At 38.5% G+C, this 23355-nt stretch overlaps 2 protein-coding genes across 10 annotated transcripts in view; one reads left to right on the top strand and one right to left on the bottom strand.

Annotated features, from left to right (window-relative positions):
• The window catches only part of LOC144350256 (uncharacterized), a 38720-nt gene extending 32018 nt beyond the window's left edge, over positions 1-6702 (top strand). For all 7 annotated transcript variants that reach the window (XM_085504413.1, XM_078008505.2, XM_085504412.1 and 4 more), the window contains one exon: positions 3531-6702. In XM_085504413.1, coding sequence (XP_085360539.1) covers positions 3531-4729 — 1199 coding nt within the window. In that variant the 3' untranslated portion in view covers positions 4730-6702. The remainder of the gene's footprint in view (positions 1-3530) is intronic.
• A 3985-nt stretch (positions 6703-10687) lies between these two features.
• LOC144350260 (uncharacterized) lies at positions 10688-19203 on the bottom strand. 3 transcript variants are annotated; one of them, XM_085504762.1, is made up of 2 exons: positions 18959-19203; positions 10688-12615 (listed from the first exon to the last, which is right to left on the bottom strand). In XM_085504762.1, exons 1-2 carry the CDS (start codon positions 19023-19025, stop codon positions 11363-11365), a joined length of 1320 nt encoding a protein of 439 aa, XP_085360888.1. In that variant the 5' UTR covers positions 19026-19203; the 3' UTR covers positions 10688-11362. The 3 variants fall into 3 exon arrangements, with proteins under 3 accessions (XP_085360888.1, XP_085360887.1, XP_085360889.1); XM_085504761.1 differs by lacking the exon at positions 18959-19203 and adding an exon at positions 15307-15514; XM_085504763.1 differs by lacking the exon at positions 18959-19203 and adding an exon at positions 14131-14785.
• Positions 19204-23355: the final 4152 nt, after the last annotated feature.

Genomic DNA, 23355 nt, shown 5'->3' with positions numbered 1-23355 from the left:
GTGCATTGTTTTAATATGGGTGTAGGCATTTCCTGTACAACTTTGACACGAAACTCGTAACATTTGACGGCGGCCCAATTTGAAGACTGTGGTAACAGATACACATATATATCGTGAGATATTAGAAGAATGCGTCCAATGAGTGATTTTAGTAAAATATCTCATACAACGAGTCTCGATTTAAATGACTATGATGAAAATGATGTAAAAATTTGACGTTGCTTTCTTGATTTCTTCTTTTTGAACCACAAATCTGACGTTGTTTGCTCAAGGGGTAGTTTATACGATGATCGTATTTTTATGTAGTGCATGGCAGTCCATAACTTAGTAACATTGGTAATAACTATGTCATGTTTATTGCAAATCGGTCCACAGGTGTGTGTGTTTTCTTCGCACATATATGCTTGAAAGACTGAAATATCGTAACCACGTGATGCAAATCTCAGTGATCAGATTTTAACCTAATCCCTGACAAGCTTTAAATAGATTCAAATCTCCCTTAATCCACTGCCGCCACAGTTTTCCCGTTAATCTCAGCTATCATGTCAATTAACATATCACCAACACATGTGACAGTGTGGTACATCGCTGAAAAATCGATTATCCATGCATTGTTCTGGATCATTGATAATTGCCCTCCTTCCATTCTTTTCTTTGTCTGCAAATTTTATCAACAACAAAATTGTTTACAAAACGAGGTCCGCGGCGCAACATTAATATCATTTTATTCTGCCCACCCACTCTTAATAAACACGGGCTTTGTTTTTGTCGTTACCTACGACATACGAATCAAGTGGATGGTCACGTGGGATATGACTCATCAACTCTTGACGCCGTCAACATCCTGTATACTGTTGGCTTGATAAAACTATAACCGAGGACAGAATAGCGCATGCGTTGGATGACGTTGCGCGTCTTGAGACGCGTGTAATAGATAAGTGACGCTCTTTACATGATTTCGTTCTGCGCAAGGTGTCATCCACAGTTGATGATTTCCAAGTCCTTTGTAAAAATAAAAAAAAAAAGTTTATTCCATTTCAACCGTAAGTGGGTGCTTTTGTGGTGAGGAATGGGGAGGGGTGCTCTATACTCAGACGCGGCACCACGACATTTTGCATGAAAGGCGAGATCTGTTCACCAACCTTGAGCCGAAGGCGCGACCTTACTAGGGGGTCCGGGGCATGCTCCCCCTTAAATAAATTGGAAATCGTGACCCTCTGAAACGGTATTTCCGGCATTCCGAGGGGCAAATTTTGCTGACACAAAAGGTTTCAGCTTGATTTTGGAGGGGCGACGCCCCCTCAACATTTTTTTGGGGGCTATGTGCCGCCGCTACTGATACTTCCGATTTATACGTACGGGGGCTATGATGACAAATGTACTAAACAGAACTTTGGCAGACTAGGATAATTCCACATTAAATGGTCATAACGAAACACTTTGTCGAGAAGTAATTCAAGATAAATTACACAAAAATATTGTCGTGATTTATAGTAAATTGTAAAATTGTCACTGAAGCCGTTGTTACTATTCGATCATCTACTTGAGATAGTGTGAATATGAGGTATACGGGCACTCGGATCAAAAAGAACTTTATTTTTTTCTTTCATATTCATACTCACTCATTACTGGTTTTGGAGCTCTACCACATGTAGAACAATTAACAAAACAATGCACATTGGTGTTTATGTTTCAAAATGAGATAATTCTCATTTTGCTCATTCAGTTGGTCTCTGAGTTTCAAACTTAAATAACCCTGAGAGTGTACAGTGAACGTCTGTTTTATTTGAATGTTCACGTTATAGTAGGCGGTGAGGTCATCTACAGATAAGTTCGTGTATTTATTTATATATATTATATCGTTCTCATATAATGACGTCAGAGAATGCCGTCTTTATTAAACAAACAAACTACAAACATACATTATGATTATTACATTATTACTTCCTTATTAGTGTATTAGTACTGTATACTTTTACTATTATCTGTAACCATTGCCACTCTCTCCGGGAAGTGAAGTAAGTGTTAATAAATAAATAAATAAATAAATAAATAAATAAATAAATAAATAAATAAATAAATAAATAAATAAATAAATAAATAAATAAATAAATAAATAAACAAACAAATAAATAAATAAATAAATAAATAAATAAATAAATAAATAAATAAATAAATAAATAAATAAATAAATAAATAAATAAATAAATAAATAAAAAGATATATTGGGAGAGTGGCCAACTTTTACACAGTTTATTCGTCCACATATAATATTCGCACGCTAATAATTGAAGTGGCGATAACCCTCTCACTAAGGTCTTTTGTACAGTAAATCAAGGTCCCTCAATCATAGAGGGACTACGAATGAAGGGCGGCATATAGAAAGCAAATTATACATTTTCCTTATTTATAAACAATATCGCAAATTATGAAATGCATTCGCATGTTTTTAGAGTGGTCTCCTTTTTGTGGTAGATATCTTGAACATTAGCAGGGTGAAGATAAAATAAAAAAAAAATCACTAGTTCTTTGCAAATGTTCGAAGACCTACATGTATACCTATACCATAAACCATCATGGTCGTCGCACCGTGACGTAATGTTCGACATGGGTCCCATGCGACGTATACTACACTTGTAAAAATAGAATGTTTTTTTTTTTTACATTGAATTCGAACAGCCGCTGTCGGACGATCAGGACGCGTGGTGCTGTGATTGCGAGAGGGACGGCGACACCCAGAATGTCCCACAATAAGAACATAGCAAGATACGCTAGACACTAATCGGCATGACTGATATCGATGATTCTTTTGTGTATTCTTCTTCCTGTGGAAGTTTGTTTCAGTCTCAGATATATTGTTTTATATTGTATCCACAAACTTACATAGGCCCCGGTATCCTTGAACTGGTTATTATTACATTAATTTAACGCGTAACCATTACGTGAACAAAGAACTGATATCCTCAAACGAATGAAATCGATTACATCTCCCCATTATATGCGAATTATTTTAATTTGAACTACCTACAATTTACGTAACATTTGCGATTTTCTGAAAATATAATAGATCCCGGCGTCAATCCAGAGATTGGCCCGTATGATTATATTAGCCGTCACGCAGACACATTTTTTCAAGACAAATCGTATAATCGTACATATGGCACTGTAGGTGCGGAGGTTGTGTACCGGTGACTCACTCTATGTTCACGCTAGGTTGTAACTTGATCGAAGGTGCACGGCCTCAAGCCTCTTTATTATGATATGTCGTCAGAATGAATAAAGCCCGTCGTCATCAATTATTTTGAACCGAGAGTTTGAATATGATAACTGGGGATCTTACGATGTAAGCACGGTATACAATTAATAGTTTCATTTTACAACTTTTTTCTTGACCATGTCAGTAATTTGAGAGATACTAGTATATTATCTTATAAATGGCCTATCGCGGAACAAACACGACGATACACTCATCATTCAGGGTACAAGGTTCTGTCCCTTTTTAACTGAAATTATGTTGTGTTCTGTTGCAGAGAAGCTCTGTATCGTTGGTGGCGGGGTCACGAATGGAACACACCACCAGAGTCCTAAAAGTGGTACCATGAAGAAGTCCGCACGTGTCGGCGGCCACAAATCATTTGCCCTTCCGCCGAGTACTCCGAGGACCGCACTATTCCCGTTGATCGCCGAGGAAAAGAAAAACAACATCAAAGGACTGGCTCTTATCGGCAAGGCCAAGGAGCTCCATACTGATGTAACGCCAGTTGATGGCGATAGACAATCGTCGATTCTTCCAGAACACGAGAAACAGGCACGGACACCGACGCGAGGGAAGTTTGAACCTACACGGCTGGAAGATTATTTCAATATGGAGGGGTTTCAAATGGAAGAGTTCAGGCAAGGTGGGTTTAGTTTGATGGTTCGAGGCGATAGGAACAATACGAGTAGTAGTTTTCAAACGTCCAGGTCTGTGCGATCGGTGTGCAGCAGTGAGGATTTAATCGTCACTTCCATTAAACTGTCGCCAAATGAAAAAGAAAATGGGTATAGAAGCCAACCCCGCGTTAGTCCTAAAAGTCAGCAGCTCCCGGATACGGACTCTCACGTTATTGAGATTACTCCATGTAGGTTTCTGATCAACGGCAAAGAAGTGAAAATGCCCGATGTACCCCCACCGTCTATGCGCAGTGCTTATAAACCGTACCACAACCCACAAAATGGTGCTAAATTCTACTCTCGAATGCACCTCGAACGATTCCGTCGTCCCCAAAGAACAAGTCCACGCCCTCGAACAGTACCCATTGTCGGCGATGGAACAACTCACTTTGTACCGATTCAGCTTAAGAAAAGTAACAAAGTTGCTTTTGAGAACTATCTTAACAACAGTGCCAAACCGAAAAGTGCCACGTTACACAGACGGCCAGATGCGCGTGGAACACCAACCAGAAACAAACACGAGAATGAGGATACAAAAGCTGCGACCAGCATGCAGTTGGACATGAAGTTTTCGTCAGGCGGGCAAGAAGCGCTGGCGGGAAAAATTTTACATACGCCTAACCACGTTGACCAGCACACCGTTTTTTTAGGGAGTGAGACGGAACGAGACGTATTATCTAAAGCGACACTTATCAATCAATGGCTGGATGACTGCGAACAACAGAGAACTAAAAAAACCTTAGTTCTTAGTTTTCCGAGCATCGGCGAAGAAGTAGAGGACGGAGAAGAAGAGTAATCGGAAGGCCAATGGATGGATCATTGTTTTCTAAAACGTTTGCTACGACACCAGAAAATATATTGAACCATTAGAATGCGGGACAAACAATCAGCATATACAGGTCCCTTGTGGGAAAACTAATTTATGGCGATGAAGAAATTTAGCACGAGTTGTTATGCAACTGAGAACATATAGTAGAACAAATTACGGGCTATAGTGTAGAGTCTAGTATGGAATAATTCTCGATCTCACCCACGAGTACTGATGAATCAATCAGATAGATTCTAATCAGTCACGTGATCTATACGGCGCGTTCTGATTGATTAAGGACGACAGTGGTAGTCACGCCCGTCATAAATCCAATTCCGGTTGCTTGTATTGGAAGCTGGAAATAAAAAACAAAACTTGGCAGAGCAACCTGTGGGTCTTCAATACTATATATTGTCGATTACATTTATATATCTTGCCTTTACGAACCGGAACCATATGTTGACGATTATGACGTATGACTAGATGAAATGCCTTGGCTACTTTAATTTTCTATTTTTATTTATATTTGTTTATGTTTGAAATCTCCGTTGTACTGGTACTATTCCATGTTATAACATTTTACTTGAATTGTGTTTTTGTTTGTTTTTAGTTTTGGTTTATATTACACTATTTACATTGACTGCCACACTATAGTATATAAAAATGAAAAAAAAAATAATGTCAGTAACCATGACAATTGGGAAATCTAAATTATTTACCTGTTATTATTTAATATTCAATATTGAATTTATTTCGCTTAGTTCGAAAACCCTTATCAAAGCATTTGTGCTTTGTCCGTCCATTTGTACATAAAACAGTTTTATTTTTCAACTTTTATTTTTTTTAAAAATGGGGAGTGTATTCACGCCGTGAGGTTGTTGTGTACAGTAATTAGTGGTAAAGGTTGGGGTTGCTAAAACGATTCGGACCATATTCAAGTTGATACAGTCCCTGATTCACCGTGAGACGTCCGATATATCTAATATTATAAACATGGCACCATATATGTTGGCTAAGACGTACAAAATATTAATGACTTTTTTTTCAACAAATCTGATCAAGGACAATATCAAACGGAAGATTATGTCAATTTGGTTTTAAATTGACCAAGAAATTGAAGAAAATGCATATAATGGATTGAAAAATTGTCGTACCAACATTTAGGCGGCAACAACTGTTGGTATATATTGAATTTGCATTATTTCTGCATTTACTTTGTCATTCGCTGGTCGGATGATATGCCGTCAATATACGGGCAATATGAGGAAGTATTTAGTTCGATTGCGTGCTATTCACCTTTCAAATTTAAATGTTCATTGTTTTTGCAGATGTCCCGTGGTTCACAGCTGATAACGCGTTCCTTTCATTCAGTTCTTGGTGTTGATTGAATGCAGAATTTGTATATTCATTCAAGTTGTTCGACTATGGTGTCCCCCAACGTGAAAATCGGGAATTATGTGGTTAGAATGATATTATTTAAAAAAAATAGTTGTGTTTCATGTAAATTGTGTACTGGTGTGTTTGGATTTGATGAAAATAAACTCGTTTTTTATAAATACATGCCCGTCTTTGCATCGTACGTCGGTGGCCCAAAATGTAACGTAGCCCAATACGTACGTAGCAGTCCAATTGGTAATTATTTCACGTCTACTGAATCAGAGGGGCATGACGTCATACGTGATATTAAATCCTTCGAGATAAGCATTGAGTGGTTCGTTTACCGAGTGTTGCACGCAATCGTTTTTGCTTGTCCAGAGGCCCAAATCCAGAAGAGGCTTATTCGCGGTTTTCTGTTGCACCCCCCACCTTCGAGAAAAGTTACACTTAATAGTTCTAGGTAACATTTTCCGTTTTAAAAATGACGTAATTGTTTTAACTAACTCCAAAAACATCATGTACATCAAATGAAAGGTATTTTAATGTAGAACTCAAGTTTGAAATAAAATAATTTATCAGAGCAAGGGTTTTATCATTTCTTTTGTTATGAAATGTTTTAACTTGTGTCACAAACTTGAATTACTACAAAATTAAATTCATGTAGTTCATTCAAACTACACCTAACGCCAACATGGTATACTACATCAAAATAAAAAATAAAATCTAATTGTAAGCACAAACGTATTCTGAAAACAGATTCTCGGAATATGAGTAATAATATTAATAGAGATCAAAGTTTCATATTAAGGAGCCGAATTCAATGTTTGCACTACTGAGAATGTTACTGGACGTACATACAACATTGCGGGAATTTAATTGAAAACTATTATCAACCTGGAAACTCACTAAATTATTTTTTTTTTACATTTTACAATGTTGGATTTCAATAATAATATACGACTTTTAAATCCCATGTATCCGAAAAAAAATTGAGATACGAATAATTAAATAATCTCACCATAAAAACCAGAGCAAAAATTACAATTTGTCATTATATTTCGTACTCTTGTATTTAAAAAAAATCATCCGGTGATCTTCTTCACCAAATTGGGTATTCTGATGGTATGAACTCATAATCATGAAAGCATGACGAACACGACATATAATCTTCAATTCTACTCAAACCTCCCTGTGTGTTTAAGCACAAATAATGGTCAACGGGCAACATAAGGTTTTATTAAAATCGCTTCTCATTCTTCTGATATTGTTGTTTTCAGGTCTGCCATATTATTTCGAATAGAGGAAGCATGAAACACTGACAAATTGTGGATAGTCCACACTTATTTGTATATTTATCTAAATTCGACTTAATCGAATTATTAATATTCCAGGGTACAATTTTGATGTTGTTCATAAAACATCTTGAGACATACCAAATACGGTTAAAGGGCGGCAGTCGTCGTGCCGCGTTCTGTTCGATATGGGACTCATAGCAACGTATACAACGCGTGTAAAATACATTGTTTATTTACATGAAATTCGAACACGCGCTGCGCGACGACCACCGCGCTTTAAATGTTACAGTTCAGCCATAATATTACAGAATATTAAAAGATATCGTTAATATCATCATGCAATTTCATACTTCCTCCATTCGAAAAAAATATTGAAGACCTGAAACTACCAATATCAAAGAAATTAGGGTTAGGTTTTATTGGAACACTCTGTAGCCTATTGACCACTCCATATGAAACTATTCTAGAATACGTTTCTGGATAACATCACCTTTATTCTGATGTGTATAGTGTGTATAAATTACATGAATCTCCTTTTTTTAGTAATTCATTAACAAGTCAAAAGGTCAAGCCTCTTCACAAATAAAGCACATTTATCTCAAAAACATAAATTTTATTTCATAATTGAATTTTACATCGAATTCCCTTCATTTGATATATTAATGGTATTTTTGTTGACATTTTTGGGATTAACCATTAACTCAGCTTCACAACTTGCATATATAACCATTAAATGTGAAGTAACTTCTCTCATAGGGGTCGCAACATAACGAACAGTTTGAGCATTTGACCGCAGGACTAAGTGCTTCAGTTGGCAATCAGCCAAGTAAATGTCAGTATGGGTGCCTGCCAACAGTGGGATTGCGACTGGTAGTGTTATTACCGTAGTTGACATGTTTTTTTTTTGTTTTTTTATTTAATATTCGATACATTATGACGTTGCCTTGGAATCTTTTCCAGATTCCGATTCTGTTATGGCGTTTAATCACCAAATCATACATACCGTAGTTGTAATCATTCTAGGTCACTTTAAAGGGCAGCGGTCGTCGCGTCGCGTCTAGTTCGATATGGGACTCATAGCGACGTACACAACGCGTGTAAAATACATTATTTACATGAAATTCGAACACAAGCTGCGTGAGAGGTTTTCTATAGATCAAACAAAATAGGAAAACTTTAATCCTTACCAATTAATAAAATCAAGCTTATTATATGGTTAGCTATTGCATAGTATTTTCAATATATACCCACAGAACGTTGTTCCTATATGTAGCGCCCTCTGTCGACGAAGCGTTTTTTTATATTACTTGGCTGTATAGGGCTACGTGTTGTACAGAACGTTCATAACGTTGTTGGCTGGAAGACTCGTTTTTTCTCTATATCTGCCTTCTCTAGCTACGTCCCAATAACCACAGACACACTACTAACAGTCCATTGTACAGTTTTGATAGGTTGTAATTAGATAGATAAAAAAAGCTCAGAAAGGGTGAATACCACTTAGGCACAGTATATGTACCACCATATTCGGTTGTTGTTCTAGCATGCTTAGTAACTGTCAGAGAATGTCTGAATTACAGATAACTCGATTTTCTCATGTTGCTACCTTAATTATTCGCTGGGTTTCATGTTCCACGGATAGTTAAACATTTTTCTGTCACAATATTTGAAACTAACTTTGATTTATGGCCTGAGTTTCACGTTTGAAACTTGTAGTTTATTTTCGCACGTAGACAACCGGACCAAGGTGTGTGAGTTTATACAAGTACTCAATTATTTTTTTTTTATTTATTATAATGCGCATGACAAATGATTTCATAATTAAACACAGTTGTCGAACGACATCCACTTTGCTTCCATCTACACCTCTTTGATTGTAGAAGAGCTTCGTCGATAGAGGGAGTAATTTATCGCCTAGGTGTATTATTACTCTTATTGAAATGCGGCGAACTTAATAGTGAACACGTGTCATATCCGCTTAGGCCAATCAGCATCGCTTCCCGAGGTGAACGTCAGTTGCTATGATTTACCCCTAGATTCCATCTGTTTTCAGGGGCAATGTAAGAGATCTTTCACAGCTGGTTTCACAAGAATCAGAATAAATAAAGCCATTCGATATGCCGTGTCTTATTCTTTTACTAATAACATGGACTCATCTCATCGGTGAACTGCTTCAAAAATAAGTATGCGTAATTAAAAAAAAAATCAAAAACAAAAAACAAATTGTTTGATGTTGGTCGACATCTTTCGAAAGTACAATGTCCTTCTGTAAAAATATGTTGTAAACTGTTCTTAATGCAACAGCGCGCCCTCGCAGTCTGTTTTTGTTTTATGCGTTCTTTCGTAGCTCGATTTGTTGAATGCATTCCGTGTTGCGATGTTATATGTATATTAACATCCGAATAAAACGTTCACCGGTAATCGGTAACCGGTTGTGGCGCCGGATTCAAGGTATATGCCGGATATATCTCGTGTTCAACCGAATACTAGCTGTGGATAAAAAAAAAAACACCAATAAAATAAATTCTGGGTAAGTGTGCCGTGGAACCGTCGACCGTCAGAACGCAAATGTTCGCATATTTTCCTCTCCAAAGTTAAAGGTACGACGATTGTGCCGTGTGACCCAATATTAGTCGGTTACTAGTAAATTCGAACAGGATACTAAGAGACTCCCCATCTGAAAAATGGGGCCGGGCTAGAGTATTTCAGAAATCCAAATATTGTCGTGAGAGGTGTGCCTAAACTCAATTTGTGTTCATATTTTTGTATTCAATTCTTCAACTTTTATCTACATCCACTACAATTTCGTTATTTCCAAAATCCACAAGCTCACTCCAAGTTTTTTTTTAAAACTAGGATCATTAAGCGAGAAGATCACGCGTATTGTGAGTTCACGTGACCTAGTTCTGTGTGAGCGCAAGATTAGTTATTATTCGAAAACACGTTGAACGCCACCGTCCCCAGTGTCCCCTATCATCGTAGCGTAATTATGACTAGAATAATCCCCGCCATTCACTTGTGCCAATTTTCCTGTATTACTAGACTGGCGCAGTCGGGGTGATTAATTTGTATTTGTAGTTTAAATAAAATAAAAAAAAAATCGCGAAATGGGGGTGTTCGCAGTTACAAGGGACTTTGCGCTAACACCTCCATTTCGCAATTTATTTAATTTTATTTAAACTACAAAAACAAATTAATCGCCCCGACTGCGCCAGTCTACTGTATTACCAACACGACTTTCTTATCATATATTCCAATCAAACAATATCAGTACCACTTTCTTGAATATATACAAACCTTGCCATTTAATGCTGTAAATCGCCATATCACTCTCAATTAAAATCCCAGTCACGGGAGAGTGGTCTATTAATTATTTTACTTTTTCAGATTGAAATAGGTAGTCCATACACTCGTCTCAAATGGAATGTAATACTTATTTTGGTATCGTCCAGGCTGTGAGTGAGTGACATCACTCTGGATGAAGACACCTCAAAATATAAAATCAATTGAAAGCGATCCAACATTGTCAAAAAGCAGCGTAGAACAAATGAGCAATAATAATGTGCGTTGATGTCTCGGTGGGGGCGCTGCATAACATGCCTCATGACGGACCATCACTGCATCCAGCAGTTCCTTCACGTCACGTGACAAAACAAATTTGACGTTGTTTAGCGAGAATTTTTTCAAATACTACACTTGAGAGTTACAAATATGTATGAAACACCTTTTGTAATAACATTGTTTGGGAAATACGTGTGTCCATTACATTAGAGCAATGGTCTATATTCAATGGGAAATTAAATCAACAAAAATCAATTCGTATGATTTGGGATAATCTTCATAGTAGAGTCATGAAATTTACTTGCACTATAACACAAATATATATATATCTATATAATATATATCGTTATTGCATTTCCAATCTTATATCAAATCGGTACCATTCGGTAAATTATTCGTTATTATCGCTGTCCGAGTCTGATGACGAGTTTGAACCCGTCTCATCACTTATTAAGTCCGTTTCCAGTGAAAGGCTATCGCGGAAATGTGATACTCTGTCAGTAATAGTAACCATCTCGTTAGGTACCATAGCATAATCTGATTCCTCGACCGTTTCCAGCCACTTTCGACAGCGAACCCGGTTTTCCCTAAGGTATATCCTATCATCGTGAACTGTTTCGCGTAAATTGAACTCCATGGGCTCCGTCTCGGACAAACTTATAACAAGCTCCGCGTCAGGCAACTCACCTTCGTCGATGCTAAGTATACTCCGAGTCCTTCTTAATTTGGCCGCTGCTCGGCGATGTTCATTGCTATGGCAACAGGGGTTTGGTTCCTTGCAATATTCACATCGCTTTAGACTGTTTTTCATTGTGACAGTGTTTGATTCACTTGTTTTGACGTCAGGGTTCGTGGAATCCCCGGGCTTGCTCTGGTTGTTTTCTTTTATAAAGTTCTGCCAGGATGGGGGTTTTGGTGGTTTTGTCATGACGAACTGTTGTTCCCTGCTGCATGGCAGCGTCCCTGTGATCGTATACTTCGATAAACTTTGGGAATTCCGGTGCAGTCTACCAAGATGACGGCTCAATGCTTGCACTGGTTTAGTTACCTGATCTACGCTGCAAGCATGTTTTGTACTAACGTCAGTGATTAGACTCTTACTCGAATTACCACAGTCTATTTTCAGATTATTTAAATCCGTCAGGGTCGGACAGGAATGCGCCGATTTTAAATTATGCCCTGCGCTCCTCTTGTCTTTATACGCATTTTTCCTCGTTGCACAGGGATGGCTTTTTCTAAGTTCTTTTGACACGACCCTCGAAGACTGCCTCCGATGTGTAACCGACGTAAACTCTAGTGGCATATCCGAATTGTTTGTGTTATTCATACACAATACTCTGCCTGGTTTTCCATTTTCCGCCTCGTTGGGCTTCTCTCCGGTACTCGGATTCAACGCAGACATTCGCGCACAGCCAATTTTCTCTTGTGACTTTCTCCTCTGTCTTGTTGACGCAGTGCACTCTTGGATTCGACTCGAACAACTTCCAACGCCGTCCGCGTTTTCAGTTTGCACACATATTTTTGAACCGCTTTTGCTCGTGGTAATCCCCGGAGCGAGTCTAGTCTTCGTACTTATTTGGTTCATCGTCATGTCGGCCGTTGGATCCTGGCTAGTCTGTGAGTAAGGCGATACAGCTAGGGAACCTATACAATATGATAAGTAAAAACACTGTTATAAACACCTGTCAAATTAATGCACCTAATCAATAACTTTACTAGATTTGCATAAACGCAGGGTTGCGTACAGCCGGAATGAAATGATTAGTAACAAGTCATTGTAAATGGCATAGTCCCCGTCTACAAGTACCTTAACATTTTTAAATCTGTGAAATCACGGAGATTAAGCTTAGAAATAAATGACAGGGACAGGGTGAAAAATGACCGGCAGACGGCCATCAAGATGAATCGGAGCTTAATAAGTGTGCAAACCTTCAAAACTTCAAACCAATGTGTATTGTTGCCATCGAACCCCAATCGACCCAGTCATATCATAGTTTCTTTAGGAATTAACTACTTTATTCCTAAAATGCAGTCGTTCGGCAAAATTTGATCAGATCGCAAAACAAAATGATGATTGATGATTGTCCGAGAACTGGTTATGGCTATTCAAATACGTTTCCATGAAATGGCCGGAAGGCCCACGAACACGCCCGTTGGAACCCGAATTAATAGTTTTCGGACTTCTCCGATCAAAAACAACCTTTTTCAGCGAAGCTATGTGTTGCAAACTTGCTGTCAAATAAATAAAGATCAAAATATTTCTCGGTTCTGTCCATCAGCCGAATGAGAAAAAATAAAGCATTTTCTTATTACATTTGTTGTTATGTACGTGAGTCTGTAAGTCTAGAAAAAAAAAACAATATTTCGAATTGATCAGGTGACCATTCAGTAAGCTGACACCACCCAGACCAGTACTCGGCAAGAAATCGCAGTGCTATCACGCTGTGTGGCTATGTTCTGAACATCACACGCGCAGTTACAGCAACGCTAATACTTGTCTTATAAATGCACATTAGTGTTAAGATAAAATGGCTGTCGAACAAGATCTATAACGTATATATCGTGGAAATACCATTTTGTTAGACAATCTATGTATTTGTATGGCGCCTGTTAATTCCAAAATGACACCGATTAACTAAAACAAACTAAAAACAGACGGACAGACTGAAAGACAGACTGGGACAGGCAGCCGGACTTGCACAAAATGATAGACAGCATAGCACTAAGGCACATTATTTTAAAAAGATTAGAATATATAAAGTTGTATCCAACGACACAATATATTGCTGTTAACAGCGAATGAATTGTTTGATTAACATGTGTTCTGCCGCCCATTTATATTCAATATAATAGTATTCTTTATATATATATAGAAAGATATCCCGCCTCTCGTTGCACTCTATTACAGGTGGGTTACGCGTCTACACTATGAATACTAACTAATCCACAAAATCCAGAGCCAGTAATAAGTCCATGCAATATAGGTATATGAGGATTACAGTTAATCGGCATTCACTCAAGGATATGGACTAATCCGGTGGGGAGAAGATGGTCAGATTCAAAAGTTTCCTGGTGAAACGAACAAGGCAAACGGTACACATATCGCCCAAAAGGAAGACTACAGAAAAATATATCGGATGAATCGAAGCAATAAGTTACCTTTATTCGAGGTGACAGTTTTACCGACCCAGAATCGAACACACGCTTTATGAATGCAACTTAGTTGTTATGCATATGTCAGTTGCCTAAAAAGGGTAATCCTACTGTTCATTTGTATTATATCCGTTGCGCTCGGTACAGACACCATCGTGATATTGAAGTAAAATACCGCTGTGTAAATATCATTGTTGTGGCAGTATGCAATATGAAATGTCCTTGTTAGTAATTGTCATCCTACTTCCCTTTGGTCAAATAACGCGTTTATCTGGTACGCCCCCAACAAATAGAGCTGACTGGAGCCGGGGGGGGGGGGTAAGGCGGCCGTAGTAGCCGGATAGGGCAAGTAACATCAGACATCCGTCTCAAACTTTACACGCTGCTCCAATTGTTGTGCATTTCCTCTCAAGCCTGTACTGACCGTAACTTATTTAGATCCAATGAACTTGAAGAAACGATTGATTATGTTGCTCTGATTGTATATTCGGCAACGTTTTGACGTCCGCGAAAATTCCAGTTTAAACTGACACAAAATCAACTATCGATCGCTGAAGTTCGGTAATGCTGGTGGTGGTAAACAACCTAACACGTGAATAAGAAACGCACCGGACATCGAACATAAAGCCATCGTCTAACCATTGACTGCCAATGTGCTTAACAAAAAGCGGAATCATACAGCGAACAAAAGTGCCTATTGACAGTGGGAAGCCACGGGTGAACCCCGCTACAATGAGTTTTCCCGTCCGATGACCTTTTTACATTGAGGTCACGAGTTTTTTTAACAACAGCAATTATTGAATACAAAGCAGCATTCATTTGAAACGCATTCATTAGTATGAAATCAAGACTGAGTTTTTATGATCATGTCCTTGCATCCGACATCTTCGCAAAGTAATGTGTGTTTCTGAATCTCTCATCCTTGCTGAATGATTAATGTATGAATTGTCAGATTTTTCAACAGAATATTATTATAATACTGTCTACGTGATGATGATCGATTGGCCCATGGGCTCTTTACTTGTAGTACCTTCCATGATTGGCCAAATTGACAATGTTACAGTGTAAACACGTGGGATCCACTCTCCTAACGTGTTCATCACATCCTTTATATAAACACGGTCATAGCGCACAACCTATCGTAATTTATGAGTTATACTAACAACTATAATTGAAACTCACCAGTGCCACAAATCCGACGGAGGGGGGATTTAACGAGCTTCCACCAGGAAGAGCGGGGCTTACTCAGTTCAGTTCTGTTGCTGGCTTCTTTCATATCTGGATTTTTCAGCCGACGGCAATAAGCAGGCATCGCCTTAAGCCAGACGCTCCCACAAACTGTGCGACAGCTTGCTTTGCTTTCCACGGATCCAGTAACGTCGTCAGAAAGGGGAACGACCTGTACTTCCTTTCGCAGCGTTGAAGTGAAGTATGACAAACATCCAATCACGCCAATTCACTGCATGTGTATCGGTGTCGGCGAATCCCAACCACAGTGCTTAGTGTGTGTGAGGCGGACACAGTTATTGTCTTTGAATATTCCCACACGAATTACAGTCGGTGATTGCACATTCTTTGGGGTTAATAATGATATGTAACCCATCAAAAATGTTTTTTATCAAATAGGGCCTGTCGCAGCACGCTAAGGTTATTCGCGCTTAGCGACGTCAAAGGATGCGTGCCCCGCATGTATGGGGGAAATCACGGAGCTGAAGGAACACTCATACAAAACACAGACTTGAGTGTAGGATTGGGCTATTTATAGTATACATGTCATTAATTGCAACGCATTACCACACCACGCCACTTGGCACAGTTAGTTTGGTCTGGTATATTTCAAATTCCCGTTTCGTTGACTGGTTTACAGACCCAAACAATGTTGATACCAAGTTATAAACATCTCATTACGTTGTGTAGCGTTGCGTTGCGTCGCGTTGCGCGACCGAAGATTATGACAATAGGTAACACAATAGGTACAGGCACATAAACGTGGTCGTCGCCTTAGAGGCATATTCAAATGGTCAAAGCGCAGTACCCGGCACGTTGACTCAACGAGACAGTATCGAATAACTATCCTTAAAGAACGGTAATTATAATCCAATTCCGCGGCAGTGAGTCTCCGAGGGGGTCTACTATTAAACAAAACGACGTATAATAGAGTCATATATCACTAGGCACTGGGCATAACCTAAAACAGGAAAGTAACCTGTTCGAAGAACAAGCAAAACAATCCATACTAACTAAATGTTCCGCATTTAATCCCCGTTAGGTGGAACTAAATTACTTAGCGACCTCAGTCACTCAATTTAACACCATGGCGCGGTGATATGACAATCAGTCTAGCCTACTGGGGGGGGGGGCGTGTGAGAGGACGCCGTATCATTATCGGCGCGGTCCTTATTTGTCAAGATAACATGCTCACAATTTTGAAAAACTAGACAGTTATATTAAAATATGTTCAAGCACGAAAACAAACAGTAGAGTTATGTGAAACTTATGTTCTAATATGCTAATCACTTCAAATTCCAGGCTACGTGATTTGTTATCAGTCCAACTCAACGTTGTCGCTACGGGTGTCGACACAGAAAGACCTCCACCCACCCCGGCTATCGCAATTCATTCTAATGAAACGATTGATTGATACGCTGGTGAGAGACGGGGCAAATCGTTATCGTAACTGACAATCTTTTTAATTGTAATAAACATCGTTTCCCATGGTCCAGTAGTTGAACTTATTGCTCAGGTCCCCTACCTGTCTGTGTAATCGGATTTCCGTGGACCAGACACGGGATATCCAAACATGTCAGTTGAACGATTATTTTCGTCCTAATCACAATCATTTATGCGTGACGTGCTTATTTCGCATATTATTAATTTTCGTTAAAAAGTTATTAGCTATGTTCAGCAAGTTTAAATGGCGGTGGCCTCGCGCATGCGTGGCGCGACGACCAATGTCCTTTAAACCTCACGCAGACCTCATGACTTGGAGTAGTAGTATATTTATCCTCTGACAACTTAACCAATCCCCACGCGGAGATCAACTATATTATCTCAACTGCTAATACGATATGCACAATACTGTAACAGATGATGCAAATGGCGAAGATTGAATGTAGCCTTGATTTGACAGTTGGGTCAACGAATACTTTCGTGGTAGGGCAAGGCCGTAGGAAGCAAAAATTAGTTGGTCCGGCCATCTATCTAGGGCCGTAGGCCCGAGGCGTATGATGACGTGGGCCGAAGGATCACGTCTGCTAGGGGGATGGGATGCAAAAGTGGTTCGGCTATAGCCGGTATGGCCAGTACGGTTCCTACGGTCTTAGGAGGGGGGGGGGGTCATTTGAATGTCACTACCTGTGTTCGCATCCGTTCTGGGATAACCGGGGCATCTGTCGTCTTGATGTTCGCAATGGTAAATATCCTTCTCAGAAGCTGGTAGAACATGGTCGGTGAGACGTAGAAATGACACCATGCGCCCAATCAATTTTCGTGATTCACGAATTCAAGTCTAAAGACACATATTAAACGACTGACAATCCACATGCAATGTAATACATAACAATCAACAACTGATGACAAGGTACACTGCAACACATGGCCATATCTGAGAGAGAAAGATATAAGACCTCAAGCCAAGCAGTGATGACAGGTGTTTGGAAACTACGTGCAGCTGGGCATATGCTACCTGTCATATGACAATCCAGTACCAAGTGGGGTGTGCCCGGTCAGGTGGACGTTATGAGAACTCGTGACTGAGAACACTCTTTCGATTTTTTTTTTAAATAGCACATGAACCATAAATTACATTTGTGCTAATAAATTGGTAAATACATAGCGATATTAAGTCAATGTAATATTGCATATATTTATGATAATATCATAACGTAGTAGATGGTGGATTTTTTGACAACCAAAAGTTCAGCACTTACACTTTTTATGCTGTCTGATTGTCCATATTTGATATCGTACCAAGTCATTGATACCTGTCATTTTTAGTTTACAGGGTATATTACAGTAGGTTGCGAAAACAGACCCGAAAACTACTTTACATTCTAACCCCATTGGACAATGTCACACTGTAAAATACTTTATTTTCGCTGAAGGGATGGTTCAGTGAAAATAAAATCCAGCGAATATACTTATTTTTTCTACATTTTAAATTCCACTCAGCAACAATCAGTGAAAATAAACTAATTAATTCCTGGTAGAAATAAAGTATTTTAAAATATAAAAATTATCGCGGTGTTGTTTGGCGGCAATCGACGGAGAGTCATACACTTCCCTGTCGCCACCGATATAATTAACCACCGACTAAAATCAGTGTGCGTGTGCCGTATTAAAATCCTTGTCAGGACACTCTGCCGCCGCGTCCGAAACGACAACTATAAGCTGGGTTGCCGTACTTAGCACAGTGCATGGGCACCGTGCTCGTATGAAGAAGGACAGTAGATCCACCGACAGCAAAATAATAGAGACCACTAGGGATCTACTTAGTCTGTTTGAATAATATTGACACTTGTCATTCTGTTTTACATACGGTGGATTGCCACTATTGACCTCTAAATACACAGTAGCCATTCCCTACTGTCCATTTTACTTGCTAGAACAATATGCGACGTGTGGGAGATATTCCCGACCCAGCGTAAGGATATATCACGATGCAGGGTGTTGTTGAACGCAAGCGTGTTTTCCTTTCGTCCATGAATGAATGAATAACATTAGTTTTGCTCATCTTTGTTCAAGCGCTTATGTATGTGATGCATATCTCGTTCTGCGTTGGCTCTTGCCGAGACGAAATCCAACTAAACGATGAAATACATAAGGTATGCATTACCTGGTGCACGAGTGGGTACCCGTTGACGTTTACCGACCAGTGTGTTTGTCCACATGTGAAAGTCCATGCAACCTTTAAATCAGTAGCCTCGTGGATTACATTCTGTGAACTCGTTTAAACACATCCTCAAACAAGTCACCCAATGTTCATTTCCTGCCAGAACGGCTGCGCAGATTATGGCACAATACACATTTCCCTGTACTGCAGCTACAACCAACCAACCAACCAACCAACCAACCAACCAACCAACACTTCCTTGTGGGATATGAAAGCTCATAAACTGGAAGGATACTTCTGAAATATAGCAATACAGTACAGGTTAAAGGTTAAACAAGTTCCACTGTTAAAGGTCAACGCTAAAAGGACAATGAATCACCATTCATTACCAGATCAAAAGTTGAATAATCACAACTATACCAGGTTAAATGTTAATCGATAACTCTATACGGGTCAAAGGTTAATTGATAACTGCTATAGCAAGTCAAAGGTAAATTTATAATCGCTGTACCAGGTCAAATTTTAATTGATAACTTCTATAGCAAGTCAAAGGTTAATTTATAACCGCTATATCAGGTCAAAGTTTAATTGATAACCTCTATATCAGATCAAATGTTATTAATAACCGCTATATAAGGTCAAATGTTAATTGATTACCGCTATACCAGGTCAAAGGTTAATTGATAACCGCTATACCAGGTCAAAGTTTAATTGTTAACCGCTATATAATATCAAATGTTAATTGATAAACGCTATAGCAGGTCAAAGGTTAATTGATACCCACTATATCAGATCAAATATTAATTGATAACCACTACAGCAGGTCAAAGGTTAATTTATAACCACTACAGCAGGTCAAAGTTTAATTGATAACTGCTATATTAGGACAAATGTTAATTGATAACCGCTATATCAGATCAAAAGTTAATTGATAACTGTAATATCAGGTCAAACCGTAAAATGATAACCGCTTTATCAGGTCAAAGTTTAATTGATTACCGCTACGACAGGTCAAAGGTTAATAGATAACTGCTGTACCAGCGCAAACGTTAAATGATAACAGCTATATCAGGTCAAAGATTAGGTGATAACCACTATAGCAGGTCAAAGGTTAATTGATAACCGCTATATTAGGACAAATGTTAATTGGTAAAAGCTATATCAGAACAAAAGTTAATTGATAACCGGTATATCAGGTCAAAGGTTAATTAATAACCAATATATCGGGTCAGAGGTTAATTGATAACCGCTATAGCAGGTAAAAGGTTAATTGATAACTGCTATATCATATCAAATGTTAATTGATAACTGGTATATCGGGTCAAAAGTTAAGTAATAACCAATATATATGGTCAAACGTTAATTGATAACCGCTATGACAGTTCAAAGGCTAATTAAAAACTTCTATAACAGGTCAAATATTAATTGATAGCCGCTATATCATATCAAATGTTAATTTATAACCGCTATAGCAGGTCAAAGGTTTATTGATAACCTCTATATCAGGTCAAAAGTTAATTGTAACCGCTATATTGGGTCGAAGGTTAATTGATAACCGCTATAGTAGGTCAAATGTTAATTTATAACTGCTACATCAGGTCAAAGGTTAATTGATAACGGCTATAACAGGTCAAAGGTGTACTAGTCATCACTGAATCAGAACAAAAATTAATCAATGCCCACTACAGCAGGTCAAAAATTAACTAATTAAATAATCTCTACTATATTCGGTCGAAGGTCACGATGGCAGATTAGATGATAATTAATCACCACTACATCCGACGAACAGTCAATAAAAAACACTGCGACATGTTAGTTAAGTGTCACTACAGTTGCCACTCTGACTGTTCTGAGCAATAACAGTGAACTTAAGGGAAATAAACCAGTGCACTATTCGAAGAACGACACAAGCATGTAATGAGAGAGGAAATCAATCTGTTATGAAAAGAATGTCTGCGTGTAAGTAGCCCTTAGAAGCCAGCACTAAAATAGGAAAAATTCCTCACGGAATTGTCAAACCAAACATGGAGGAATTCAATTGGTCATTGCTTTTGAAAAGGGATTATACTGTGCAGAATCAGACAAATTGATTTGATGAATGTGCGGTATGCCGAAATACAATAGGACACATGTGTACCCTGTCAATCGCTACGGGTGTAGGGACACAATAGGACAAAGTACGCGGGTGGTAACGGGTTGGTAGGGGAGTGTACAAATTAATTTATTGAATGTTCGATACGCCAATAGTACAATAGACCACATGTGTTAAGATGTGCACCCTGTCGCTTGCTATGAGTGCCTGCGACGGTAGGGAAGGGTGGTAAGAATGTATGTGAAATAATTGGATAAAAATATGGTATATCGAAATACAATAGAACACACGTGTTAGGTTACGTACCTTGACGATCGCCGTGGATGCCTGTGACATCTTTAGAGCAACGTGTGTGGACGAGGAAGGGTGGTAGGTATGTCTACGAATTGGTTTGATGCTTATATGGTATATGGTAATACAATAGAACACACGTGTTAGGATATGTGCCCTGGCGACCGATTGGTGGCTATGACATCTTTTGGACAACGTATGTGGATGGGAAAGGATCGTAGTGATGTTTATGAATTGATTTGATAATAAATAGTATGTCGAATTACAAGAGAATACACATGTTAGGTTATGTATCCTGGAATTCAATAAACTCAACAAATTTCGCATAATTTCTGACAATCGCTGTAAACACCTGTAACATTGTTTAGATATCGTCTCTGAGTGGGGGGTGAATGTCCAGAAAGTGATTTGATGAATATATGGTACATCGAAATAGGCAAGAGTGTGTAATACGTAGAGTAAGCTGCTTACTGCTATCAATGCCTGGGACATCAAAATAGGACACCGCCACTTTGTGGGTAGTAGATTTATGCTTGAATTACAATACAGGACATATATATTCTAACGTTCATCCCAATCGCTAGGGGTATGGAAACGTCGGTGGTGTCGGGCAGCAGGGATGTGTACTTGTTAGGGGTGATGTTACGCAAATCGAAAACCGTAGCACAATAATATATTTAATTGAACCAAAATATTGTTTTCTTTCATTGACACTCAGTCCCTAAACTATGAATATAACATAAATACTTCTTTGATGTAATTGGACCACTATGTTAGCTGGCCGTTTACTCGATCAATTTCCGAACTCTCACATATTTATCGTCAAGACTGTTGAACGCGTTCATTGTGGATCGAATACCAAAGCGCCGGTCCAACTCTCTACCTCGTGCCATGGCCTGGATTCAGTGCAGGTATACAATAACACCCCACGAGTAAATATACCCTATGTCAATAGATGGTGAATACTGAAAGTCAAAGTAATTCTAACCCGAGTTGCAAAACAACAACACTTAAGAAATGAGACAAGGTCGACTTTTGAATGTCAATACAATAAGCTTGGTTTGCCCAGCTGGGGAGATGGGGGATCGACATCTAGAGACGATGATTTATTATTTATAAGAATAAGTTACGTATTCCGATTAGTTAGTTAGTTAATTAATTAAATTATATTTAATTGTATTTTTGGAACGCACAGCGCTGCTTCCGTTTACGATACATGTGGTGGGCGTGAGACACGAGAAAAGGTCACAGACGATGTAATATACTGTATGGGCCTGTGTTGTTCCTAGCATATACAATTTTATCGACGAGGACATTCAGCTACATGAACCCGGACGGTTTCTCGCAAATCACTCAATAGAATAGTTTGGTATTAAATACATTTTGGAATATTTCAAAACAGATTTGAGTATGCACTTAAAATAATTTAAAATAATTCCTATATTATGTACAATTCCTTCTGCCAATAGTTATTATTATTTTTTTATATTGTTTCGTTTGGATTGAGAATAGACATATCACTTTAATAGTTTAAGATATATACTTACGTATCTCGGAGGCACGTGTTTGGGATAGACATACATGGCTATATGTATCTTTAGATATATTTACATATTGTTCATGTATTACATGTTGTAATTTATAAGGGTTTGTGTTCATGTAATTATATCGATACCATATCGATATGATATGTAGATATGATATGTAGATATGACATGTAGATGGGGGCAATGCGGATCCCCGAGGTACCGCAGCGTGTATCCAAAAATGATATATATTGAAATCAATTATATAAATGGCAGATATCAACACATCGCACTCGGAAATGTACTATATCGGGGAATCTGTTTCATCAAAGATCTCGCCACACCAGGCACATGGTATGATTATTTGCATTAATATACACAATTATAACCAGGACCAGGATCAGGATTGACACTGTTTGTCGGATGTCACGTAATTACTGTGGTTTGACGCCGTAATTAATATTTACACATACCTGTTACATGAGTCCTAT

This window comes from Saccoglossus kowalevskii, chromosome 10, assembly GCF_978046115.1.
Source record: "Saccoglossus kowalevskii chromosome 10, keSacKowa6.1, whole genome shotgun sequence".
NCBI lineage: Eukaryota > Metazoa > Hemichordata > Enteropneusta > Harrimaniidae > Saccoglossus > Saccoglossus kowalevskii.
The sequence above is the reverse complement of the archived record's forward strand: the minus strand, read 5'-3'. Positions and strand labels throughout refer to the sequence as shown.